Raw genomic sequence first — 21,591 nt, 5'->3', positions numbered from 1 at the left:
ACCGCATACTACCATCCTTCTTCTTGACGAACAAAACAGGAGCACCCCACGGCGAAGCACTCGGTCGGATAAAACCCTTATCTATTATCTCCTCAAGTTGCTTCTTGAGTTCCTGTAACTTAGCTGGTGCCATACGATAAGGAGCTTTTGAAATTGGACCAGTTCCAGGTAGCAACTCAATCGAGAACTCTACATCTCGCTCAGGAGGAATACCAGGTAGATCCTCAGGAAAGACATCTGGAAACTCCCTGACCACAGGGATATCCTCTAACTTAGGCTCAACTGAAACACCCTGAACACAGCACAGATAGATCTGATGACCCTTTCTACCCATGTTAACCATCTTCAAAGTAGAAACCCACTTAACAGTAGGTGTAACCCTAACACCCTGATAAGAAACCCTTGAACCTGTAGGACTCTTAAAAACGATTTTCTGATCACGACACATGAATCTAGCTTTATAGCGAGATAACCAATCCATACCCAAAATCACATCAAACTCTCCGAGTTTGAATTGGATGAGATCGGCAGGAAGGATCGCCCCTGCGATACTGACAGGTACGTCCTTGAAAAGAACGGAGCAAGAAACAATTTCGCCCATATGAAGGGATTTAGAGGTATGAACGGATGATGAAGAAGAAGAGAGTCCAGCACGGACGGAAAAGGATTCGGATACGAAAGACATCGATGCACACGTATAAAAACGAACAAAAGAAGATAAAGAATGAACGAGAAAGGTACCCGTAACCACGTCTGGATTAGCATCTGCTTCAGCACGACTCATAACGAACGCTCGGCCAGTCTTCAGAGCATCAACCTTCGGTGCTTCCGTCTTTGGTTTTTGGGGACAATCGATCGATTTGTGTCCCAGAGCCTTGCAGGTATAACATGTAAGCGGAGTACCAGATAAGCAGTTTGTACCCGGATGGTACACCTTTCTACACTTGAAGGAAGTCCAATCCTTCTTAGCTTGACCTTGATCACGCGGAGCATACGAACGAGTCTCATACTTCGGTTTCTTTTGGGAAGAACTGGGAGCAAAATAAGGCCTCTTCACGAACTTAGTCTTCGCACCCTCCTCAGTCTCGGTAGAAAGAACTGAATCATAAATGCTAAGAGCACGATCGTAAGCCTGCTGGAAAAAAGGTGAAGGAATACCAGACATAACAGTCCGGACTTTAGGAGCTAGATTCTTCTCGTAGCGACGAGTCCTCGAAACCTCGTCCATAGCTATAGAAGTAACGAAACGTGACAGCTTCACGAACTTGTTGGCGTACTCCTCAACGGTCATGGAACCTTGCTGTAGACGAAGGAACTCCTGCTCCTTCTGCCAACGCATCTCCTCAGGATAGAACCTCTTCTTCAGCGCTTCAGAGAAAAAAGCCCAACCATATTCTGGTTGAACTTCCAGGCCAGCTCTAGCAAGAGCCCACCAGTTGTCGGCCCATCCTTCAGATAATAGGTGGCGATATCCACCTTTTGATCCTCAGGACAACCAGTAGCGAGGAACAACTTCTCGATCTCTCGAATCCAAGCCCCCAAGGCAGTAGGATCATTCGTACCATCATAAGTCGGAGGACGGTGACGAGCAAAGCAATCAAACACAGTCGGTTGTTGTTGTTGTTGTTGTTGTTGTTGTTGTTGTTGTTGTTGTTGTTGTTGTTGTTGTTGTTGTTGTTGTTGTTGTTGTTGTTGTTGTTGTTGTTGTTGTTGTTGTTATTGTTGTTGTTGTTGTGGATGTTATTGAGGTGGTTGGTGAAACCTTCGGCCATAAATGCCAAAGTGGCCTCTAGTCTCCTGATGCGGTCAGCATCAGTCTCACCATTCGCGTTACGCATCATCTGCAAGAACGAAATCTCGTTATAAGTGGTAGAACCTAAGTACCACTCTAAAAAACTACTCGTACACTTTACAAACATAAGAAAACCAATAAATCCTATTTGTTTCTACCCCATTTACTCACACTCATTAACTAGGTCATTTATTTTAGTCATCAACTAAGCGAGAGTTGCGAGCGTGTTCGCTCTGATACCAACTATAACAACCTGGATTATAAAACAAAGAAAAACGTAAAATAAAATAAATATCAGAGTACGATACTGATAAAAGGGTCAAGGTGGCGGAAACACCTGACCAATACGGTTCGCTATTAAATCCAAAATAACTAATCCATTATTCAAAAGTTCTTAAAACATAAGGCAAACTCCTAATTTATTATTAAGCTCGCTTCACACATTCCCCAAGCAAGCATCATCCAAACATCAAACATCTGAACAACCTGAGAATGGGGGTCGACAATCAGTCGGGAGTAACTAGATGCTCTCCCAGTCATGTTTACAACAATTGAATATAAACAACAATCAATAACAAATGAAATGTAAAACCAGTAAACATGTGAGCCCATCTATACTCATGAAAAATCCAACAAAGCTTACCATGACTTATCAACTTTAGACGAATGCAATCATGCAAACATAGACCATATGTAACCACTAGACCATGAACACTTACAAGACTAGTAACAACAAACGACCACATCAACGAAAGGCACAAAGCTAGCATTAAAGCATAGCAAACATGGCGACACACAATCCACAGCAACAGCAGGCACAAGGCTATCATCAAAGCATAGACGAATAGAGCGAATGCCGTTAGAGCGTATAACGCACTGCCTCTAACTGCTAGAGCGTATAACGCACTGCCTCTCACCGATGGAGCGTATAACGCACTGCCTCTATCGGTGTGGAGCGTATAATGCACTGCCTCCAAGGTACTATGTATAGCGTATAACCACTGCCTATATGTCTAAGACCTGGCCAGACTCTCGGTGCAATAACTGTACACCGAACGACACTCGGGGAATAGAGCGTTTAAAACACTGCCTCTCTTACCCCCTCGACCATAGACCATTCACCAGTCCCCGAAGGGTAACGTTTGTTCATTCCGATAGTATATAACTGATACTACCGTCATCTATTCAAACCAGCCAACAAACAAATGCACAGTATAACTGACTGTACTAACATGCGTGAACAACATCACGACTCAACTCACAAGATAGTATAACTAACTACCCTACTTATTATATGAACAAGAGTAACCAACGTCAAATGAAACATAGCATTATATAATAGCAGCTGAACATCACATAACATATGAAACAAGTATAGGCAACCAATGTTATAGTAACTTCAGCTATTACTTTAACATTAACCATTCAATGTTATAGTAACCCTAACCATAACATAAACTCTGGATGCGAGGTCATAGTAACCTCGACTATAACTTCAACATATACGACTTGAAGTTATACTTACCTCAATTATAACCTTGATACGAACCTCAAAGTTATACTAGTTCCAACCATAACCTTGAGCCATAAATCTCAGGGTATGTTAGTTTCAGCTATAAACTTAACTCGTATCCAATGTTATAGTAGATTCAGCTATAACCTTGAATTCATTTTTCCAAGGTTATAACTCAAACAGCCATAACTAGAGTAACTACCCAAAGTTGTATTAACTTTAGTTATCACACTTGAATCATCATCAAGGTTATACTAGCTTTAGCCATAACTTTGGAGAGCACTCTTGGCCGCCTATCATGCCGCCACTAGGGTTTCATTCGTAAACCCTAACTACGCCCATGACACCCATAATTTAATGCATAAGCAACATATGATATATAATTAATGCATTGAAACATATTCAAACATGAGAAAACATAATTAACATGATAATAAACAATCAAACATGTAATAATCATACAAAACATTCATTAAATCATATTAATTACATCAATTGGCATAAAAAAATTAAAGGAAATCACCTAGTTACCTTATTAAGCAAATAATTCTAAAGATCATCTTCAACGATATAAACGTCCTCTCCAGGAGCAACTTCCACGCCTTCATTGAATCATCCACGTGCCAAAGATAACGAATTTAATAAATATACTTTTTTAGTCCCGTGAATCCACTTATGTATCACACGCTCTACACAAAAGTATCACGATTTTTTTTATGAAAAAAAAAACTTTTTTTTTATGATTTTTTTTTAAAGTCCAAGCTGTTATATTGTTTAGTATAACCTGTGATATTGTATCTGAGTATGTGAATCCTGTAAAAGAGTATCACAAGTTATACAAAACAATATCACACCTTACAATAAACAATATCAGTGGTTGTACTAAATAATATCACGGGTTATACTATAAAATATCACACCACTGGACCTAAAATATGCCAAAATACTTCTCTAAAGCTTGCACGCTATATCATTTTACAACGGTACAATGGAAATTTGTGAGCATCTTAAATGATTTTGATAAATTTTGCAGTAGTTTTTCAGCGTAAAACATCATTTGAGATCTAAATAACCACCATAATAAGCATTAAACGTGTTGCACTTCGTTGACTATTTGCATCGCTACGTTACCTCTGACTACCTGCAACATCAACTGGAACACCGTCGTTGAGAGAAATATCGAGATCTAAATACCTTAATGGTTGGAAATTTGAGATCTAAATGCCTTAATGGAGAGATTGAACCGCTGGATGGTGAAGGAATCACGGTGGTGATGGCGTCATAGATGGAAGAAATCGGAATGAGGATGAAGAAGGGATGAAGAGGAGAGAAAATATGGGAGAAAGGATAGTCGATCGATTTTGCGCGAGGAGGTGGTCCGGCATCGACATCTATCGTGGCTGAAACTCCGGCGAGGCTGCGACAAGTCTACGGCGACGATGGCCTGCTGATGTGGTATGTGGGGTATGGCCATATGGGACTTGCGTGAGGTAAAGGAATCTTAAGGTGGGGGTTGACTTATGAGATCAACTTTTGATCTAACGGTTCCTATATTGGTGTAAGTTCGTGATATTCTTATGTACAACATGTGATAAATAAGTGGACTCATGGGACTCAAAAATATAGGTGGACTCACCGAATCTTTTCATATATATATATATATATATATATATATATATATATATATAAAACTATGCGAAAACATAAAACTTACGAAGAACATAGATAAATCCAAGAAGTAGGATCGATCTAAGCACGAAAGATGATGAAGAACGAAGAAGAAAGGAAGAACGACACGAAACTCTAGGCGAGGGACGTGCGGCACAACGGAGGAAAAGAGGAGAGAAATTAGGTTTAGGGTTTTGAGAATTATGAGAAAAGAAAAGCAAGGGTTTGGTTTCCCTTCTTATTTATAGAGAAGCTCATGGGTTTATTCTAAGCTTAGGACCAAAACTTACCCATCCACACCAAGAAACACGTGAGACCCAAGGAAGGAGCGGGTCTTCACCGTTTTCGACCCCAAAAGATAAGAGACAAATATTTTCCCGGAAAATAAAATATGAAATATGGGAAAATAAAATTATAGAATTATATTACGGAAACTAGGGGTGTTACAAATGCCTTTAAAATCAGTAACGGCCCAAGACGTGCTTTGCCTCGCGGCAGAGTTCCGTGGGAGATGTGCTGCCGCCTCGAAACCATCACGCAGGTGCGCGTGGCGCGGGTGGCTGTGTCCACAAAACAAAAGCAACATATTACCTGTCCAGTCATGGAATACTCCCCCTGCTCCGGACATGCCTGGGTTGTAACAACTCGGAAATTAAGGAAAGCGGAAGTACAAAATGTGAGAAAGTAATGAGAGTGGAACAAAGAAGCTTGGGATGAGCGTGATGTTTTGATAAGACGGGTTTTGTATGGTATATGAGTGTCAAATTGGGTGATTGTTGGTGGAATAAGTGTGTTTTTAGAGGCATTATTGTATAAATTTCCATTTTACAATAAATTTGAGTGGAACTATGGATTAATGGATATTAGGACAATTATTTCGTAATATGGGCTCATCAAAGGAATAAAACCAAGAAGAGGAACATGAAGATTGGGCCAAAGTCTGATGAAATTGTCAAGTTGAGTAAAGAGGCCACTAATAGGAGCTAGATCACATGGGTTTGTCTCACTTTGGGCCAACAAGTGAAGAAGTGAAGCCCTGCATGAAACAAAGAAATAAGAAACACGGAGCATTCAACTTTGAAGAATAGAAGTGTGCGTTTTTGGACAGATTTAGGCGCGGGTCGCGGGATGTGACGCGGGTCGCCCGTGTCTCAGCAGTCCGAGAGTATTTCGTGTCTTGTCTCTATGTTTCCTAATTTCAATTATTATTATTATTATTATTATTATTATTATTATTATTATTATTATTATTATTATTATTATTATTATTAGGTTAAGTATTAAGTTCATATCATTCATATTATCATCCAATAAGTGTAATTTGGGAAAAAACTCTCTTAGAACCCTAATTACTTTTGCTTAGAAATTATGAGGAACTAATCCTCCCTTTCTTGGATCGACAGATTGAAGCTATTGACTAATTAATTGTGAGATTGTTCTTTCTCTCTTTTATTTCTCAAGTATTGTTTATGTCTCTTGCTCGTATTTTATGATTATTGTTTCTTTTTACTAATCTGATCAATTGGTAATTGTTCACTTTAATCTATTGCATGTTTAGAAATTGAATCCGTAATTGTTCAATTAATCTAGACTAAAGTAGCAAACTTTACCCTAATAATTTGTATGCGTTTCATCGTTATTAGGACGAAATAGAGACTAGACATATAATTCGAATCGTTAACCGCGTGTGTTAAAGATCGTTATCTTTATTGCTTCCTTGGATTGTTAATGCTGTTGTTGGATTAAATCTAGACGCTTGGCTTAGATTATTCAATAATTAGGGTCTTCTAATATCGCGTTTCGAGTTAGTTGACTAAACTTAAGAGGAAGGGGAAACTTGTATTTCCACAATAAAGTGCTTGAGAGTAATCGAATTAAAGACAATCGAAGACCAATTAGTTTGTTGATAGTGGATGTTTGTTGACCCAAGACCTTTAATCATCTGAATTCATCTTATTAACTTGTTCCTTTTTTTATTAGTCATTAGCTTATTCAATCACAAATCCCCCCATATTATTGCTACTTGTACTCTTTACTTTTACACATTAATTATATCGTCTTCCATGTGGATTCGACACCCGACTTACCTCTACTATATAGTTAAGGTAATAGGACTTTATTACTTATTTTTGGGAGCATACGACTTTGGTTCACCAAATTTTGGCGCCGTTGCCGGGGAAGGCAATAGTTAATTTTTGTGTTTTGTAGTATAGAGTCTTAGTTTTGTTTTAGTTTTGTTTATGCATAATACTCGTTCTACTAACCATCCACTCGAGCCTTACAACTCAGAGATTGAACGGACACTTTTCAGGTTGAGACATATCAGTGGGAGCCAGTTAGTTATTTTTGAGCACCCAGATTCTGAGAAGGATATACACTCTGATTCAGATACGTCGGAAATTTCTATTACCACTGAGAATATGGCCCGAGAGACCCGTACATTAAAGGAGCTCACAGCTCCTAATCTTGCTATTCAGCCATTATGCATCACTTTTCCAGCATTGGATGATGGAGTTACTTTTGAACTGAAATCTGGTTTGATACATCAATTACCAAGTTTCAGTGGGATGAGTATTGAGGATCCGAATAAGCATCTTTCGGACTTTAATATTGTGTGCACCAGTATGAAACCAGTTGATGTCACAGATGAGCAATTGAAATTGAGAGCCTTTCCTTTCTCCTTGAAAGGCAATGCGAGAGACTGGTTAATAAATTATCTACCACCGGCGAGTATCACTACTTGGATAGGTATGAAGAAAGCATTCTTGGAGAAGTATTTTCCTCCTTCTCAATCAGCTCAACTAAAAAGAGCCATCAGTAATATTGAGCAGCAAGATGGAGAAACTTTGTACGAGTACCTTGAAAAGTTTAAGCAGTTATGTGCCAGTTGCCCCTACCACGGTTACTCCGAACATGATCTCATAATGTAGTTTTGTGGTGGACTGAACCAAGATGACCGCCGTATGATTCATTCTGCTTGTGGAGGAAATATAGCCAACAAGAATCCAGATGAAGCTTGGGAAGTTATCACAGAGCTAGCTGAGACCTCTAGACAGTTTGAGAGAAGATCTTCACGGAGAGGAGTGAGTGTTATGGGTGTTAATCCTGGCTTTGAGGAAAAGGTTGATAATATTGCTTCCACACTCCGTGATATGTTATCTGGCAGACAAATGGCTGTTATTTGTGGTATATGCTCTACTAAGGGTCATCCTAGCGATTTGTGCCCTCAAATGCAAGAGAGTGATTCTCAGACGGTGAATGGTGTATGGGAGAGTATTCCAAACAAGAAATGGGATCCATACTCTAATACTTATAATGAAGGATGGAAAGCTCATCCCAACTTCCGTTGGGGAAATTCTCAAGCTAACCCATCATCTGGCCCTCCTAGAGGTCAGTTTATTATGCGACCACAAGAGCAACCCTCCGTACCTCAGGCACCGCCACAAGCTACACCGAGCTCATCAATGTCTACTGAGGACATGATTCGGGCTCTTACCATCAGTGTCACTCAAGATAGAGCAGAAAATAAGCAAAATTTCAAGAATCTTGAGAATCAAATTAGTCAATTGGCTACTGCGGTCAATCGGTTGGAAGCTAAACAATCAGGTGCTTTACCATCTCAAACAGTTCTGAATCCTAGAGAGAATGTGAGTGCTGTGTCATTGAGAAATGGTAGACAATTGGTGGAGATTGAAAAGCCAAAACCTAAGCCTAAGGTGGTGACTATTCAAGAAGAAGAGGAGTTAGTGGTGGAAGATGATAAGCTACTGAAAGATGGAGGAGAAGAAGATGCATCTAATTCAAAGGAGGTGACACCATCCATACCTTCATATGATCCATTGCCACCTTTTCCTGAGGCTTTGAAGGACACAAGGAAGAAGGAGCCTGACACTGATATTTACGAAACCTTTCGTAAATGCGAGGTAAATATTCCTTTACTTGATTTGATTAAGAGTGTTCCTAGGTATGCAAAGTTTCTAAAAGAACTTTGTACAATTAAAAGAAATCAAAAGAAACGTAGTTTGAAAAAGCCAAAGGGTAAAGCTAGTGAATTTGTGTCAGCTTTGTTTAAGAGTAAGACCCCTCCTAAGTGTAGTGATCCGGGTGTCTTTACTATACCTTGCACTATAGGTGATACACGGTTTGAAAAAGCCATGTTTGATCTAGGAGCGTCGATAAATGTCATTCCCTTCCATGTTTATGAGTCTCTTAAGCTTGGTCCTTTAAAGAGTACTAGGGTGGTAGGCCAACTTGCTAATAGGTCTAGTGTTCACCCTAGGGGAGTAGTAGAGAATGTAATGGTTAAGGTAGATCAGCTGGTTTTTCTGCTGATTTCTATGTTTTGGATATGGCATAGGAGGTCGATGGAGTCCCAATTTTATTGGGTCGACCATTCTTAAAGACTGCAGGAACCCGAATTGATGTTCCAAATGGTTCCTTGACTATGGAGTTTAATGGGAGGGTGGTTAAATTTGAAATTAATCCACCTAATTTGACTAGCTCTGCGGTTTATTCTCTTTGTGCTATTGCTACTAACCATAATTCTATGAAAAGCCGGAAGCCACCACTTCCGAGCAAAGATTGTGAGATTTTGCAGGACTCCCCACCTAGAGAGAAAAGGTGTATTCTTCTATAGGAGAATCATAAAGATGCTGAGGCTGGTAAAAGAAGGGGTAAGACTTGGTTTGATAAACTAATTTGCCGGAAGGGCTCCGGTAAAGCAACACAAGTCATATATATCAAATCAAGTAGTGTTCACCCCGTTCCATTGGTAAGATAATTTTCTTGACTCTTACTTAAGTCGGGTGGTTTACCACTCCGCGAGATGTCGAGCCAACGACGTAAAACAACAGCGCTTCTGGGAGGCAACCCATAGATTTTTGTGTGCAATTTTTGCAAAAAAAAAAAAAAAAAAAACAATTGGAACTGCCTTGATTTCTGGTGTTGGCGATATAAGAAGGGAGACATAGAAGGTCGGATGGGTAGAATAGTGGCTAAGGTGTGGAGAAACCGCGGTGCGTTGTTGTGGGCACCTTGCTAATGCGGTTGGATGAATTGTTGATTTGGTGTAGAGGAGATTAGGATTGACCATGTGAGCCCGGAGTTATAGAAGTACTTTATTTATGTGCAATCTGTTGCTGGCACATATGTTTCTAGAGCTACTTGGTCATCTATTAGGATCGGAGTAATAAGGGGCGTTAATCTTCTTTGGTTACTCTTATCTTTTGTTGGCCTTGTGTGATTGTGTTTTATTGAATATGCTAATGGCCAAGTGTGGGGAGGAGGTGTGGTGCGTGGATTGCTCTGTTCCACGCGGTGTTGAGGATTGGCATGTCTATTGAGTCGTCTGACTGAGGTTAGTTCTCCTTTTCCCTTTATTGTGTCTTTGCAACATTGAGGACAATGTTTCATTCAAGTGTGGGGAGGGAGAATCGTTCCGATTTGTACACCTTTGTAATTGTGTGGTCTGTTTATTTCAGTTATTTATTTCAGCAAAAAAAAAAATGAAAAAAAAAGAAAAAAAAAGGAAAAAGAATGAAAGACAAGAATCCCGGCTAGGTGAAAACCCAAAAGGGCGCCTAGGCAAGATTGGGATGTGGCCGAGGACGGAGTGAAAACCCGAAAGGGCGCTCCGGGTAAAATGAAGAATCGAGTTGCGTGCCACTGAGAGTAGAGTGAGGTTGAAAAAAAATGAAAAGTTAGAGTGGAAACCTGCAAGGGCGGGCGCTCTAGGCAAAATGAGAGATTTAGGTAAAGAAAAATTCGTCCGATGCTATTTGATCTCTCATTGCTATGTTGAAGACCGTCTAGTACAAACGTTGTGAGTCTTATTGATTTTCTTATACTTCTGTGGATCGGTGTTGGTATGAGCTTGTATTGAGTCCTTTGAGGTTACTCGAGGACGAGTAAAGATCTGAGTGTGGGGAAGTTTGATAAGACGGGTTTTGTATGGTATATGAGTGTCAAATTGGGTGATTGTCGGTGGAATAAGTGTGTTTTTAGAGGCATTATTGTATAAATTTCCATTTTACAATAAATTTGAGTGGAACTATGGATTAATGGATATTAGGACAATTATTTCGTAATATGGGCTCATCAAAGGAATAAAACCAAGAAGAGGAACATGAAGATTGGGCCAAAGTCTGATGAAATTGTCAAGTTGAGTAAAGAGGCCACTAATAGGAGCTAGATCACATGGGTTTGTCTCACTTTGGGCCAACAAGTGAAGAAGTGAAGCCCTGCATGAAACAAAGAAATAAGAAACACGGAGCATTCAACTTTGAAGAATAGAAGTGTGCGTTTTTGGACAGATTTAGGCGCGGGTCGCGGGATGTGACGCGGGTCGCCCGTGTTGCAGCAGTCCGAGAGTATTTCATGTCTTGTCTCTATGTTTCCTAATTTCAATTATTATTATTATTATTATTTTTATTATTAGGTTAAGTATTAAGTTCATATCATTCATATTATCATCCAATAAGTGTAATTTGGAAAAAAACTCTCTTAGTGTAATACTCCGTATTTATGGTCTTGGGGGTACTCTATCGAGTAGCCCTTACTCTGTCGAGTAAGGGTATGTTGCAGAATAAAATAGTTTCTGACCTGTTGGGCACTCGATCGAGTAGCTGGGGCACTCGATCGAGTAGAGAATGTCGATCGAGTACCTTGGGTACTCGATCGAGTGTCCCATGGTTTATCGGGGGTTTTTCTCGGGTTTTGTTAATTACGCGATTAAGGTATTTAAATCAATTCGTCTTCATTCTAAATCACTTTTTACAAAACCTAAAACCTGTTTAAGAGAGAAAGCAACTTATCTTCTTCCTAATCGCGTTCTTGACAATTCCCGGAGTTCAGACGGTCGGATTGCGTCGTAGTTTTTGTCGTTGGATTCCTTGCGTCGAGGGTAAGCTTTTAATATAATTTATATACTGTTTTGTTAAGATTGATGAAACCCTAATTTGGGATTTGGGGATTGTTATGTGTAGTATTTGAATAGTAGTCTTTATGTGTTATATGTTAGGAGGAGAATTCATAGAAGAGGCGTTTTGAGACAAATTTGTAGATACCGTCTGCGTGTTGTGCTTTCCGGGTAGGATTTCCCTACTCAAAGATTAGTCCCATAATGGGGTATTGGTGATGTCTTTGTAGTTAGTTGATTGATATGATGATTGTAATTGTAATTGTGATTGTGATTGTGGTTGTGTTTGTGATGGTTCTCGAGATGCGTTCTCGGCTGAGTGGGGTCACTTGCGGGAGTGATCTCACGCCCTAGTTTCGCCCTTCGTGGAACCCGCCACGAAAGGGGATGTGCACATTAATGGACGGGGTTATCGCTCGTACGATGAGCGGGGCTTAGGTGGGAACGGAGGCTGCGGTCCCCACTGGCGGTATCCCAGTGGGTATCGATGATTGAGACGGTTGGTTGGATGTGTGTGTGTGTGTGCGGCGGTTCAATTGTCTGTTTGTCTTATTGTTGTTATCTATTTTGATTGTGTGATTAGTACTGACCCCGGTGTTGTTATGTAAAACCTGCGGTGATCCATTCGGGGATGGTGAGCAGATATTGAACAGGTATAGAGATGATACGGGGATAGCTGGGATGGCCACGACATGACGATAGAGTCTTCCGCTGTAGTTTAGCTTTTATTTCCATTTCAGTTGAGAACAGTTAGTTTGGAATAATGTATTGCACTTTAAGTTTGGGTTTTAAGGATTGTACTTATTCCTTAAATTACTTATAATAAATGTTGTTTCTGTTTTGTCTATTTGATTATCATGCCTCGCAACCGAGATGGTGATGTCTTCATACACGAGTGGTCCCGGTAAGGCACTCGGAGTATGGGGTGTTACAAATGGTATCGAGCGACGATCCCGAAACCTCGTAACCAATGAACTTAATGAACATAGGGAGTCAATTAAAATGAACCCGGGGTAAAGGTTGTAGGAGCTAGTGCATAGGCTTGGGAGACGTCCTAAAGTCGCGAGGGGTCGCCCTACAACTTTGAACCGGTCACATGGGAATGTGTTTGTTGAGTCGTCTGTGTGATTGTTTAATTTGTGCAACAAAGTGATGAAGTGTGTTGATTGTTTGGTGTTGAAGTAGAAGGTTGAGCATGTGAAAGAGAATGATTATATGTTGAACATGTTAATGAGTGATAACAAGTTGAATGATTTACGATGTGGCTTTTAATAGCGTAATGAAATGAATTCGTAGTTAGTAGAAGGATGCGTAACATGTTTATGATGATATAATATGATTTATAAATTTAGCATGTTAGTATGTGACGTAATATGCGGGTATCTCTACGTAATGGGGTACTTGATCGAGTGAGACCGACTCGATCGGGTAGGTTTTGGCGATTTTGAGACCAGAATCGAGCTTTGGGGCACTCGATCGAGTAACTAGGGGTACTCGATCGAGTAGGAAGTCACTCGATCGAGTAGCCTAGATACTCGATCGAGTGTGTATAAGATCGAAGGTCCGCTTTTTCGAGTTTGGGTACTCGATCGAGTACATGGGGCACTCGATCGAGTAGCCCGTTACTCGATCGAGTGGGTTTGGATACTCGATCGAGTGGGTTCTGGGCAACGCGTGTTCGTGTTTTGAGGTTTAGTACGCGTGTTTATGTTTATCCCTTTCTTCTATAGCTTCAAGATGCCGCCCAAGAGAAATGCCTTGTACGCGAGAGCCGAGCTTATGACTACGGATGACATCGTTAAGATGTTGGAACACCAAGACGCTCTTACAGACCCCGGAGATAGTGAACGAGGACAAGGATAAGAGTAAGGAGAAGGAGGTTGACCATGCTAAAGTCGGCCTCTATATCGCGAGGTTTAACCCGAAGGAGTACAAGGGGTTGAGGAGCCTAACCACCTTGATAGTTGGGTGAGGGAGATGGAGAACATACTGGATTTAGTCCACCGTCCCGATGAGATGAGAGTGGATCAGGCTGCATTTTATCCGAGAGAGGCACGGCAAGTGGTGGGATTCGGTGAAAGTGAGTGCCAAGGAGATATATACCAACCAGGGGTTACCTGCTATACCTTGGGAGGAATTTCGTAGGGGTCATGAGGAAGGAGTTCGTACCCGAACATGTGAGGAGTAAGTTGAGAGAGGAGTTCGACAAGTTTAAGATGACGGTGAGATGTCTGTGGGTGAGTACTACAGTGCGTTCAATGAGAAATCCAGATATCCGAGGACATGGGTTTAGGTGAGGAGAATCTGGCTTTGAGGTTTGAGAGAGGGCTAACCACGAAGATTATGGATAAGTTACCCGTGGGAGTCCTTACGATGTGAAGGAAGCATATGAGAGGGGCCGGGAGAGCCGAGAGACTAGTGGAGATGGCTCAGGAGAGGTCCGGTGGTGAGAAGAGGAAGTCGGAGAGCGAGGGTGGTGGCCAATCTAATTTCAAGAAAGGCAACCACAATCAATCTAAGGGATTTTCTTCTGTTCCGGGTTTAGTCTTTGGAACTTCCTTTGGGCGAGGTCGTGGGAGTGTGAGCAACAGGTGGGAGTGACCGCTTTGGTTGTGGTGGCGTAGGCCACAAGAGACATGAGTGCACGAGCGCACCGGATCGTTTCGAGACCTCGCACGAGCTTTGCGAGCAACAGACCAGTGGATCATGGCCAAACCGGGAGGTCGAGCTATCGAGTGGAGGCAACCGCAACGGCGGTAATTCTTATGCGAAGACACCGATGAACAACAACAACAATCAAGGGTCGGGTGCTAAGCCGACCGCATCGCCTAGTCTTGTCCCAGGGAGGTGGGCAGAAGACCAATGGCAAGTTGTTCATGATGGACAAGAAGGCAGGTGAGGAGGATGCGCACGTTATCACCGGTACATTCCTTGTTAATGGTATTCCTACGTTTGTTTTGTTTGATTCGGGGGCTTCTCGGTCGTTTGTGTCTTCGAGTCATGTAAAACGATTGGGTCCGAGGGTATATGAGTCCGTTAGGGAGCAAGTTTTCATACCTTCGGTGAGTCTGTATCGTGTGGGAGGTTGTTTAGAGATGTATCTTTGATAGTTGGGCAAGTCGATTTTCCTGTAGACTTGCTAGAGTTTCCTTTTAATGGTTTTGAGATGATAGTTGGGATGGATTGGTTAGGGAAGTATAAGGTTAAGATAGACTGTCATCAAAAGAGAGTGTCCCTAAGAGGTCCTAAGGGTGTAAGTGTGTCTTATCGTGGGTTTCTAGTCAAACCCAAAGTTAAGTTGATTGCAGCTGTCACTTTGAAGTCGTATCTGAGGAAGGGATGTCCTCTGATTTTGTGCCATGTGAGAGATGACCGGATAGAGAGCCCTAGCGATTGACGAGATACCAAAGTGGTGGGAGAGTATGCGAGATGTCTTTCCGAGGAGATTCCGGGTTGCCACCGAAGAGGGAGATAGATTTCACCGTTGAGTTGAAGCCGGGGACGGGGCCAATCTCTAAGGCACCGTACCGTATGGGTCCTAAGGAGATGGAGGAGCTTAGGAAGCAATTGGATGATTTGATAGAGAAGGGATACATTAGACCAAGTGTATCGCCTTGGGAGCGCCTTCTTTTCGTGAAGAAGAAGGATGGAACGTTGAGGTTATGCATAGATTACAGAGAGTTGAACCGGGTGACGATAAAGAACAAGTATCCTTTGCCAAGGATAGATGACCTGTTTGATCAGTTGAGTGGTGCAACGGTCTTTTCTAAGATCGATTTGAGGTCGGGGTACCATCAGGTGAAGATTAGAGATGTGGACATACCGAAGACAGCTTTCACGTCGAGGTATGGCCATTATGAGTATGTGGTGATGCCATTTGGGTTGTCTAATGCGCCGGCAGTGTTTATGGATTTGATGAATAGGATCTTCAGACAGTTCTTGGACCAGTTCGTGGTGGTGTTTATCGATGATATCTTAGTCTACTCTAAGACTAAGGAGGAGCATGAAGAGCATCTGAGGATAGTGTTGCAGACTTTGAGAGATCATGAGTTGTATGCTAAACTGTCTAAGTGTGAGTTTTGGTTGGAGAAAGTTGCTTTTCTAGGGCATGTAATCTCTAAAGATGGGGTAGCTGTGGATCCGGCAAAGATTGAGGCAGTGACAAAGTGGGAAGCACCGAAGAATGTTGCTGAAGTGAGAAGTTTCTTGGGTTTAGCTGGATACTACAGGCGGTTCGTGAAAGATTTCTCCAAGATAGCTAGACCGATGACAGCGTTGATGAGGAAAGAGAACAGGTTTCGTTGGGATGAGAGTTGTGAGAAGGCGTTCCAAACCTTAAAGAAGCGTTTGACCACAGCTCCTGTCTTGGCATTACCTGAAGGGAGCGAGAATTTCGAGGTTTATACAGATGCCTCGAAGAATGGGTTGGGATGTGTGTTGATGCAGAATGGTAAAGTGATCGCCTATGCTTCTAGGCAGTTGAAGCCTTATGAGGAGAACTACCCTACTCATGACCTGGAGTTGGGTGCAGTGGTGTTTGCTCTCAAGATTTGGAGACATTACCTTTATGGAGCAATCTTTAAGGTATTTTCTGATCACAAGAGTCTCAAGTACATCTTCACGCATAAGGAGTTGAACATGAGACAGAGGAGGTGGATGGAGCTGATTGGTGATTACGACATGGAAATCATCTACCATGAAGGAAAGGCCAACGTTGTTCTTTGATGCTTTGAGTAGAAAGAGTGTACATTCCTTGTGTACAACTCTATCTTTGATGAGGCTAAGAGATGAGGTAGCGAGCTTTGGGATTCATATGATGCGAAAGGGGATGCCATGGGTGATATGACAAAGACACATGGAGTTTTATGATGATATTCGAGGTAAACAGGCTTTGGATCCTAAGATAGTGGAGTGGAGAACTGAGTAGAGAAAGGGACAAAGTGTCCGGTTTTCCATTCATCTGAGATGGTAGTTTGAGGTTTGATGGTAGGTGGTGTGTTCCTAATGATGAGGAGTTGAAAAAGACAATCATGACAGACGCATTGCACACCATATTCGATTCATCCGGTGGAGACAAGCTTTACAAAGATTTGAAGAAAACGTTTTGGTGGCACTGGATGAAGAAAGAAACAAATGAGTTTGTGTCCGTTGTTTGACATGCGAGAGAGTTAAAGGGGAACAGAGAAGACCACAAGGTAAGATTCAGTCTTTGGAGGTGCCTGAGTGGAAGTGGGAATCCATTTCCATGGATTTCATTGTGGGTTTACCTAAGAGTCAACAAGGTAACAATATGATTTGGGTGATAGTGGATCGGTTGACCAAGTCACTCACTTTGTTCCAATGAAAGATACATGGACTAAGGCACAACTGGCTATGGCCTATCGAAAGAACGTGCTTAAGTTACATGGAGTCCCTAAGGACATAGTGTCTGACAGAGATGCGAGGTTTATATCAAGGTTTTGGAAGGAGTTACAGGAATCGTTGGGAACAACTTTGAAGATGAGTACAGCATTTCATCCTGCGACGGATGGGCGAGACCGAGAGAACAATCAAGACTCTTGAGGATATGTTGCGAGCTTGTGTGATGGATTTTGGTGGTAGCTGGGAGGAGAGGTTGGACTTGATAGAATTTTCTTACAATAACAGCTATCACACCAATATAGGTATGGCACCGTTTGAGGCTTTGTATGGGAGGAGGTGTAGGAGTCCAATCTGGGGACGATAGTCTTGAGGCAGTGGTTTTAGGACCCGAGATGGTACATGAGATGGTGGAACAGATTAAGATGATCGGGGAACGGATGAGAGCAAATTTCAGGGATCGACGAGAAGAGTTATGCGGATCTACATCGTCGGGATATAGAGTTTCAGGTTGGGGACAAGGTTCTTCTGAAAGTGTCTCCTATGCGCGGAGTTATGAGATTTGGGAAGAAAGGCAAGCTAAGTCAGAAGTTTATAGGGCCTTATGAGGTCGTAGAGCGAGTTGGGGAAGTGGCTTATCGTTTGGCTTTACCGGCTGCTTTGGAGAGAGTGCATAATGTGTTTCTGAAGGAAATGTAGATCTATATACATACTAACATACTCATATATGTTAAAATTAATTTGTCATAAAATTAAATGTGGATTTTATGCATGCAAACATTAATAAAATAAGATAAGAAAACATTTTCTCACCATAAGGATTTCGGTCATAATGGGCACTAACAAGATCTCCTTCTTGTTAGTTCTTGAGCTTTCCATTAATGGATGAACATTCTTGACTTCAAATTAGAAGCCCTCCAATTAGTAGCACCCAAGACAATCCCTTAATCCCACAAATAAACATGTACTAGATGTTTGTATTGTAGTTTACCTTAAAATCTATTACTAATACTCATATACTACTTCTAGTAATCTTAGTAATTTATATGAACAATTTAGATTATAATCTCATCTTTTTGATGAAAATAAAAGAGAGAGAAGAGAGGATACATGAACATTTGCATGTGTATTGAATGGTTGTGTAAGAATAATCATATAAAAGAACTAAAAAACTCCTCTTTTGGAGTAGTAGAGCCGGCCCACTCAAGGCCAAAGGAGAGCATCTTGCTTTCCTTTTTGTCTTACCAATATTGTAGGTGTAAGGCTATGCAATAATAGGTATGATTATAATAATTTTAGGCATTAAAATAATACACCCACTATCCTCCACTATCTACAATATTTCGGTCCATATGTAAAATGGACTACCATTTTATTTTGTCAATTTGTCACTTGTCACACAATATGTCACATGTTACATGATACATGTTATTAATTAATTTAATGCATATTTATCACATAAATACCATTTCATGAATTAATTAAATTATATACAACAAATTGACTAGTGATACTTGATCACATAAATAAAATGGGTCATAAAATTATAATTCACAACTTCTTGTAATTATAATTAACCATTCATTCTTATCTTTATTATTTCTCAAACAATAAATAATTTTAGCAACAAAGCATTTTATTACTAAAATAAATCTTATTTAATCCCATTACAATAAGATATCAATATTCTCTTTCTCACAAATCGAATTGTTCAATTTTAAGGAATTAATTAATCAGACGGTATACAACTAATTAACCTTTTCAATTAAGGGAATCGTCCTTTAGGTGTGACCTCAAGGGATCAACTGATCACCACCGTCGCACGACAGTAATGTCAAACTCTAGCCAGCCAATCATTACCGATATGTGTGGACCAGTTGACTATATATATGTAATGTATCATCCCTTCCGTATTCTTGAAATGAGATTTAATAATGATATTTAAATCATGTGATCGCACTATTGTTGAGGACACATTTCCCAACAATCTCCCACTTGTCCTCGACAAGTGTGCGTCACCAATTCTCTTGTCCTATTACTATCTCCCACTCAATGCAAGGTGTCTTTCGGGTCGTACTTGCAAGTGATCATATCGAGAGTGGTTTCCTCGATCTGGAGAATAACTGATTGACCGGATTTATCCACTCTGGATACCTTCCGAGCGTGGCCACGCATTTCCAGTTCATTACTCCTCGAGTGGCCCTGAGACATTATTTTAACCCTGACAAGGGGATGGACAATTCCTATCGCACTCATTCCCTTCGACTAGCCACAGCCATCATAACCCAAAATATGCCCATTTGACCCCATTTACGAAGGTCGTAGTAACACAAATCAAAGTTAATCTGAAACTGTGCCATCTTAGGTGAATAGTCTTTAGTCAAAAGAATCGACTCATTAGAATACTATAGTAGCTCTCGCCACGACCAGGCTTTATAAATTTGCCGAACTCTATAAGCGGTCACTTTGCCCGACAAAATGTTCCTAACAGTCTGCCTATGTGATCGACTAGTCATCTCACATGACTCTATGGCACTTGAACTTGCCATCAATCGCATCACACTCTAGTCACTTCGAGACGTCACCTCATACAAGTGACTATGGGCGAATACAATGTTAATCCGTGTTCACTTTAACTGGGTTCAATTGTCTCCACAACCCGTTTGGATGTAACAAAGTATAATAAAAGAGTTTTAAAATAAAAACTCGAACGACAAATGTGATTATCACATATGAATAGTCAATGCCTGATTACTATTTCATATTCTATAATCTAATTTGATCTTGTACGTAGTTGTTCATTTCAATTCAATTGAAATGACATGACTCATCATGTTTAGCCTTTGAGAAGGCTTTGGTTAGTAGGTTTTATCAACTTCTTGTACCTTACTCAACCTTACTACATACTCGTTTTCCTTTTTGTAATGTACACATTTGCATTACAAAACTTTCCGAGTACGTGTCGAGATCCAATCAAGACATAGGCCCTCTAGCCTAAGAATAGCTCCCACTTTTTTTCACGAAATGTGGGGACTCATCCTCTTGCACATCTCATGATTGCAAGTGTACTCAATTTCCGTTATTAATATCTCTCATTGTTCTTTATTGCCTAGAACGATTCTAGAAAATCTACTTCTTAATTATCATAGCCATAATGGTATCTTAACCATCCTAATGTGTTTTGATTATGGTTTTGTCGGAAACCATGCGCAACCTCAATTGTCAATTGTCACTTGTGTAACACACTTACACAAAATTGCATCATAAACACTTTGCTTTACTTCCTTAATGCTTCTGCATGCACTTAAGGGTAATCTTTATGGCGTACTTGGCAAAAATTACTTAAATTCGATTTTGAAAACAATTCATCATACTCAAAGTATATGAAGTGTTATACATCATTACTCATTTAATTGATCCGGCAGCGGAAGCAAATGAAATCAATCAAATATGTTCAATTTAATTGAACTAGTCATGAATCTTATCAACATAAGACTTCTTGCGACGCTAATATCATGTGGATTTATCTTCATAGATCCGGATATTAAAGATGTATTATAATACTCCAAAAGTCTTAAATCATTCGCAATGATCAATATGTCATCCACATATCGGACTAATTAAAATTCCGTAACTCCCACTAAACTCCATGTATAAACACAACTTCTCGATTTATCGAGAAATGTTTTATCACATGATCCAAAATGTTGATTCCAACTCATTGATGTCCTACTTAAGACCCTCTCTTAAGTTTCACATTATCTTAGGATTGCAAGAATCTTCAAAACTCAAGATATGTATTGAATACATTCCTTCTAATTGAAGAAGTGGGTTTTAGATTCACTCGCTATGTATTTCATAATAATGAAACACAATCCCTAAGAAGATCCAAATAGACTTAAGCATTTCAATTGGTGCAAAACCCTTTGCAACCAATCTTACTTTGAAATATCTCTTTATTAGTGCAAAACCCTTTGTCACTAATCAAGCCTTTATTTCGGATTTTCATGGCTCTAAGCCTTGTATTGAGTTGTGACTTAAACACTCTTATGTAAGTCATATGTTCATTACTTTCCAGAAGTAATCAACTTGAATCAATCAATTTCTTTGTAAGTTATAAGCTCTTTACTTTCTTAAAAGTAGCATGAATTCATCCTTTTGACAAGTGACGAATAACCTCCTAGGTTTTAAAGAAACAATGTCTTACACAAAACGTCTCATGTAGCCAAGAAAGACCAGTTTCTTGCGACATAACATTCTCTGTGGCATTCTTTGTGGCTCTTGAATAATTTCTCCCACTCTTGTCTTCTAAAAATATACTTGTATTTTAGAAAGAAGACACTT

General features: G+C 40.4%; 1 protein-coding gene across 1 annotated transcript; it reads left to right on the top strand.

The window, feature by feature from the left end:
• The first annotated feature begins 7,936 nt into the window (after positions 1-7,936).
• On the top strand, positions 7,937-9,609 carry LOC141639091 (uncharacterized). Its single transcript, XM_074448277.1, has 2 exons — positions 7,937-9,280; positions 9,331-9,609. Exons 1-2 carry the CDS (start codon positions 7,937-7,939, stop codon positions 9,607-9,609), a joined length of 1,623 nt encoding a protein of 540 aa, XP_074304378.1.
• The last annotated feature ends 11,982 nt before the right edge of the window (positions 9,610-21,591 follow it).

This window comes from Silene latifolia, unplaced genomic scaffold, assembly GCF_048544455.1.
Source record: "Silene latifolia isolate original U9 population unplaced genomic scaffold, ASM4854445v1 scaffold_274, whole genome shotgun sequence".
Classification (NCBI taxonomy): Eukaryota; Viridiplantae; Streptophyta; class Magnoliopsida; order Caryophyllales; family Caryophyllaceae; genus Silene; species Silene latifolia.
Note: the sequence above shows the minus strand (reverse complement) of the source record. Positions and strands in the feature narration are given on the sequence as shown.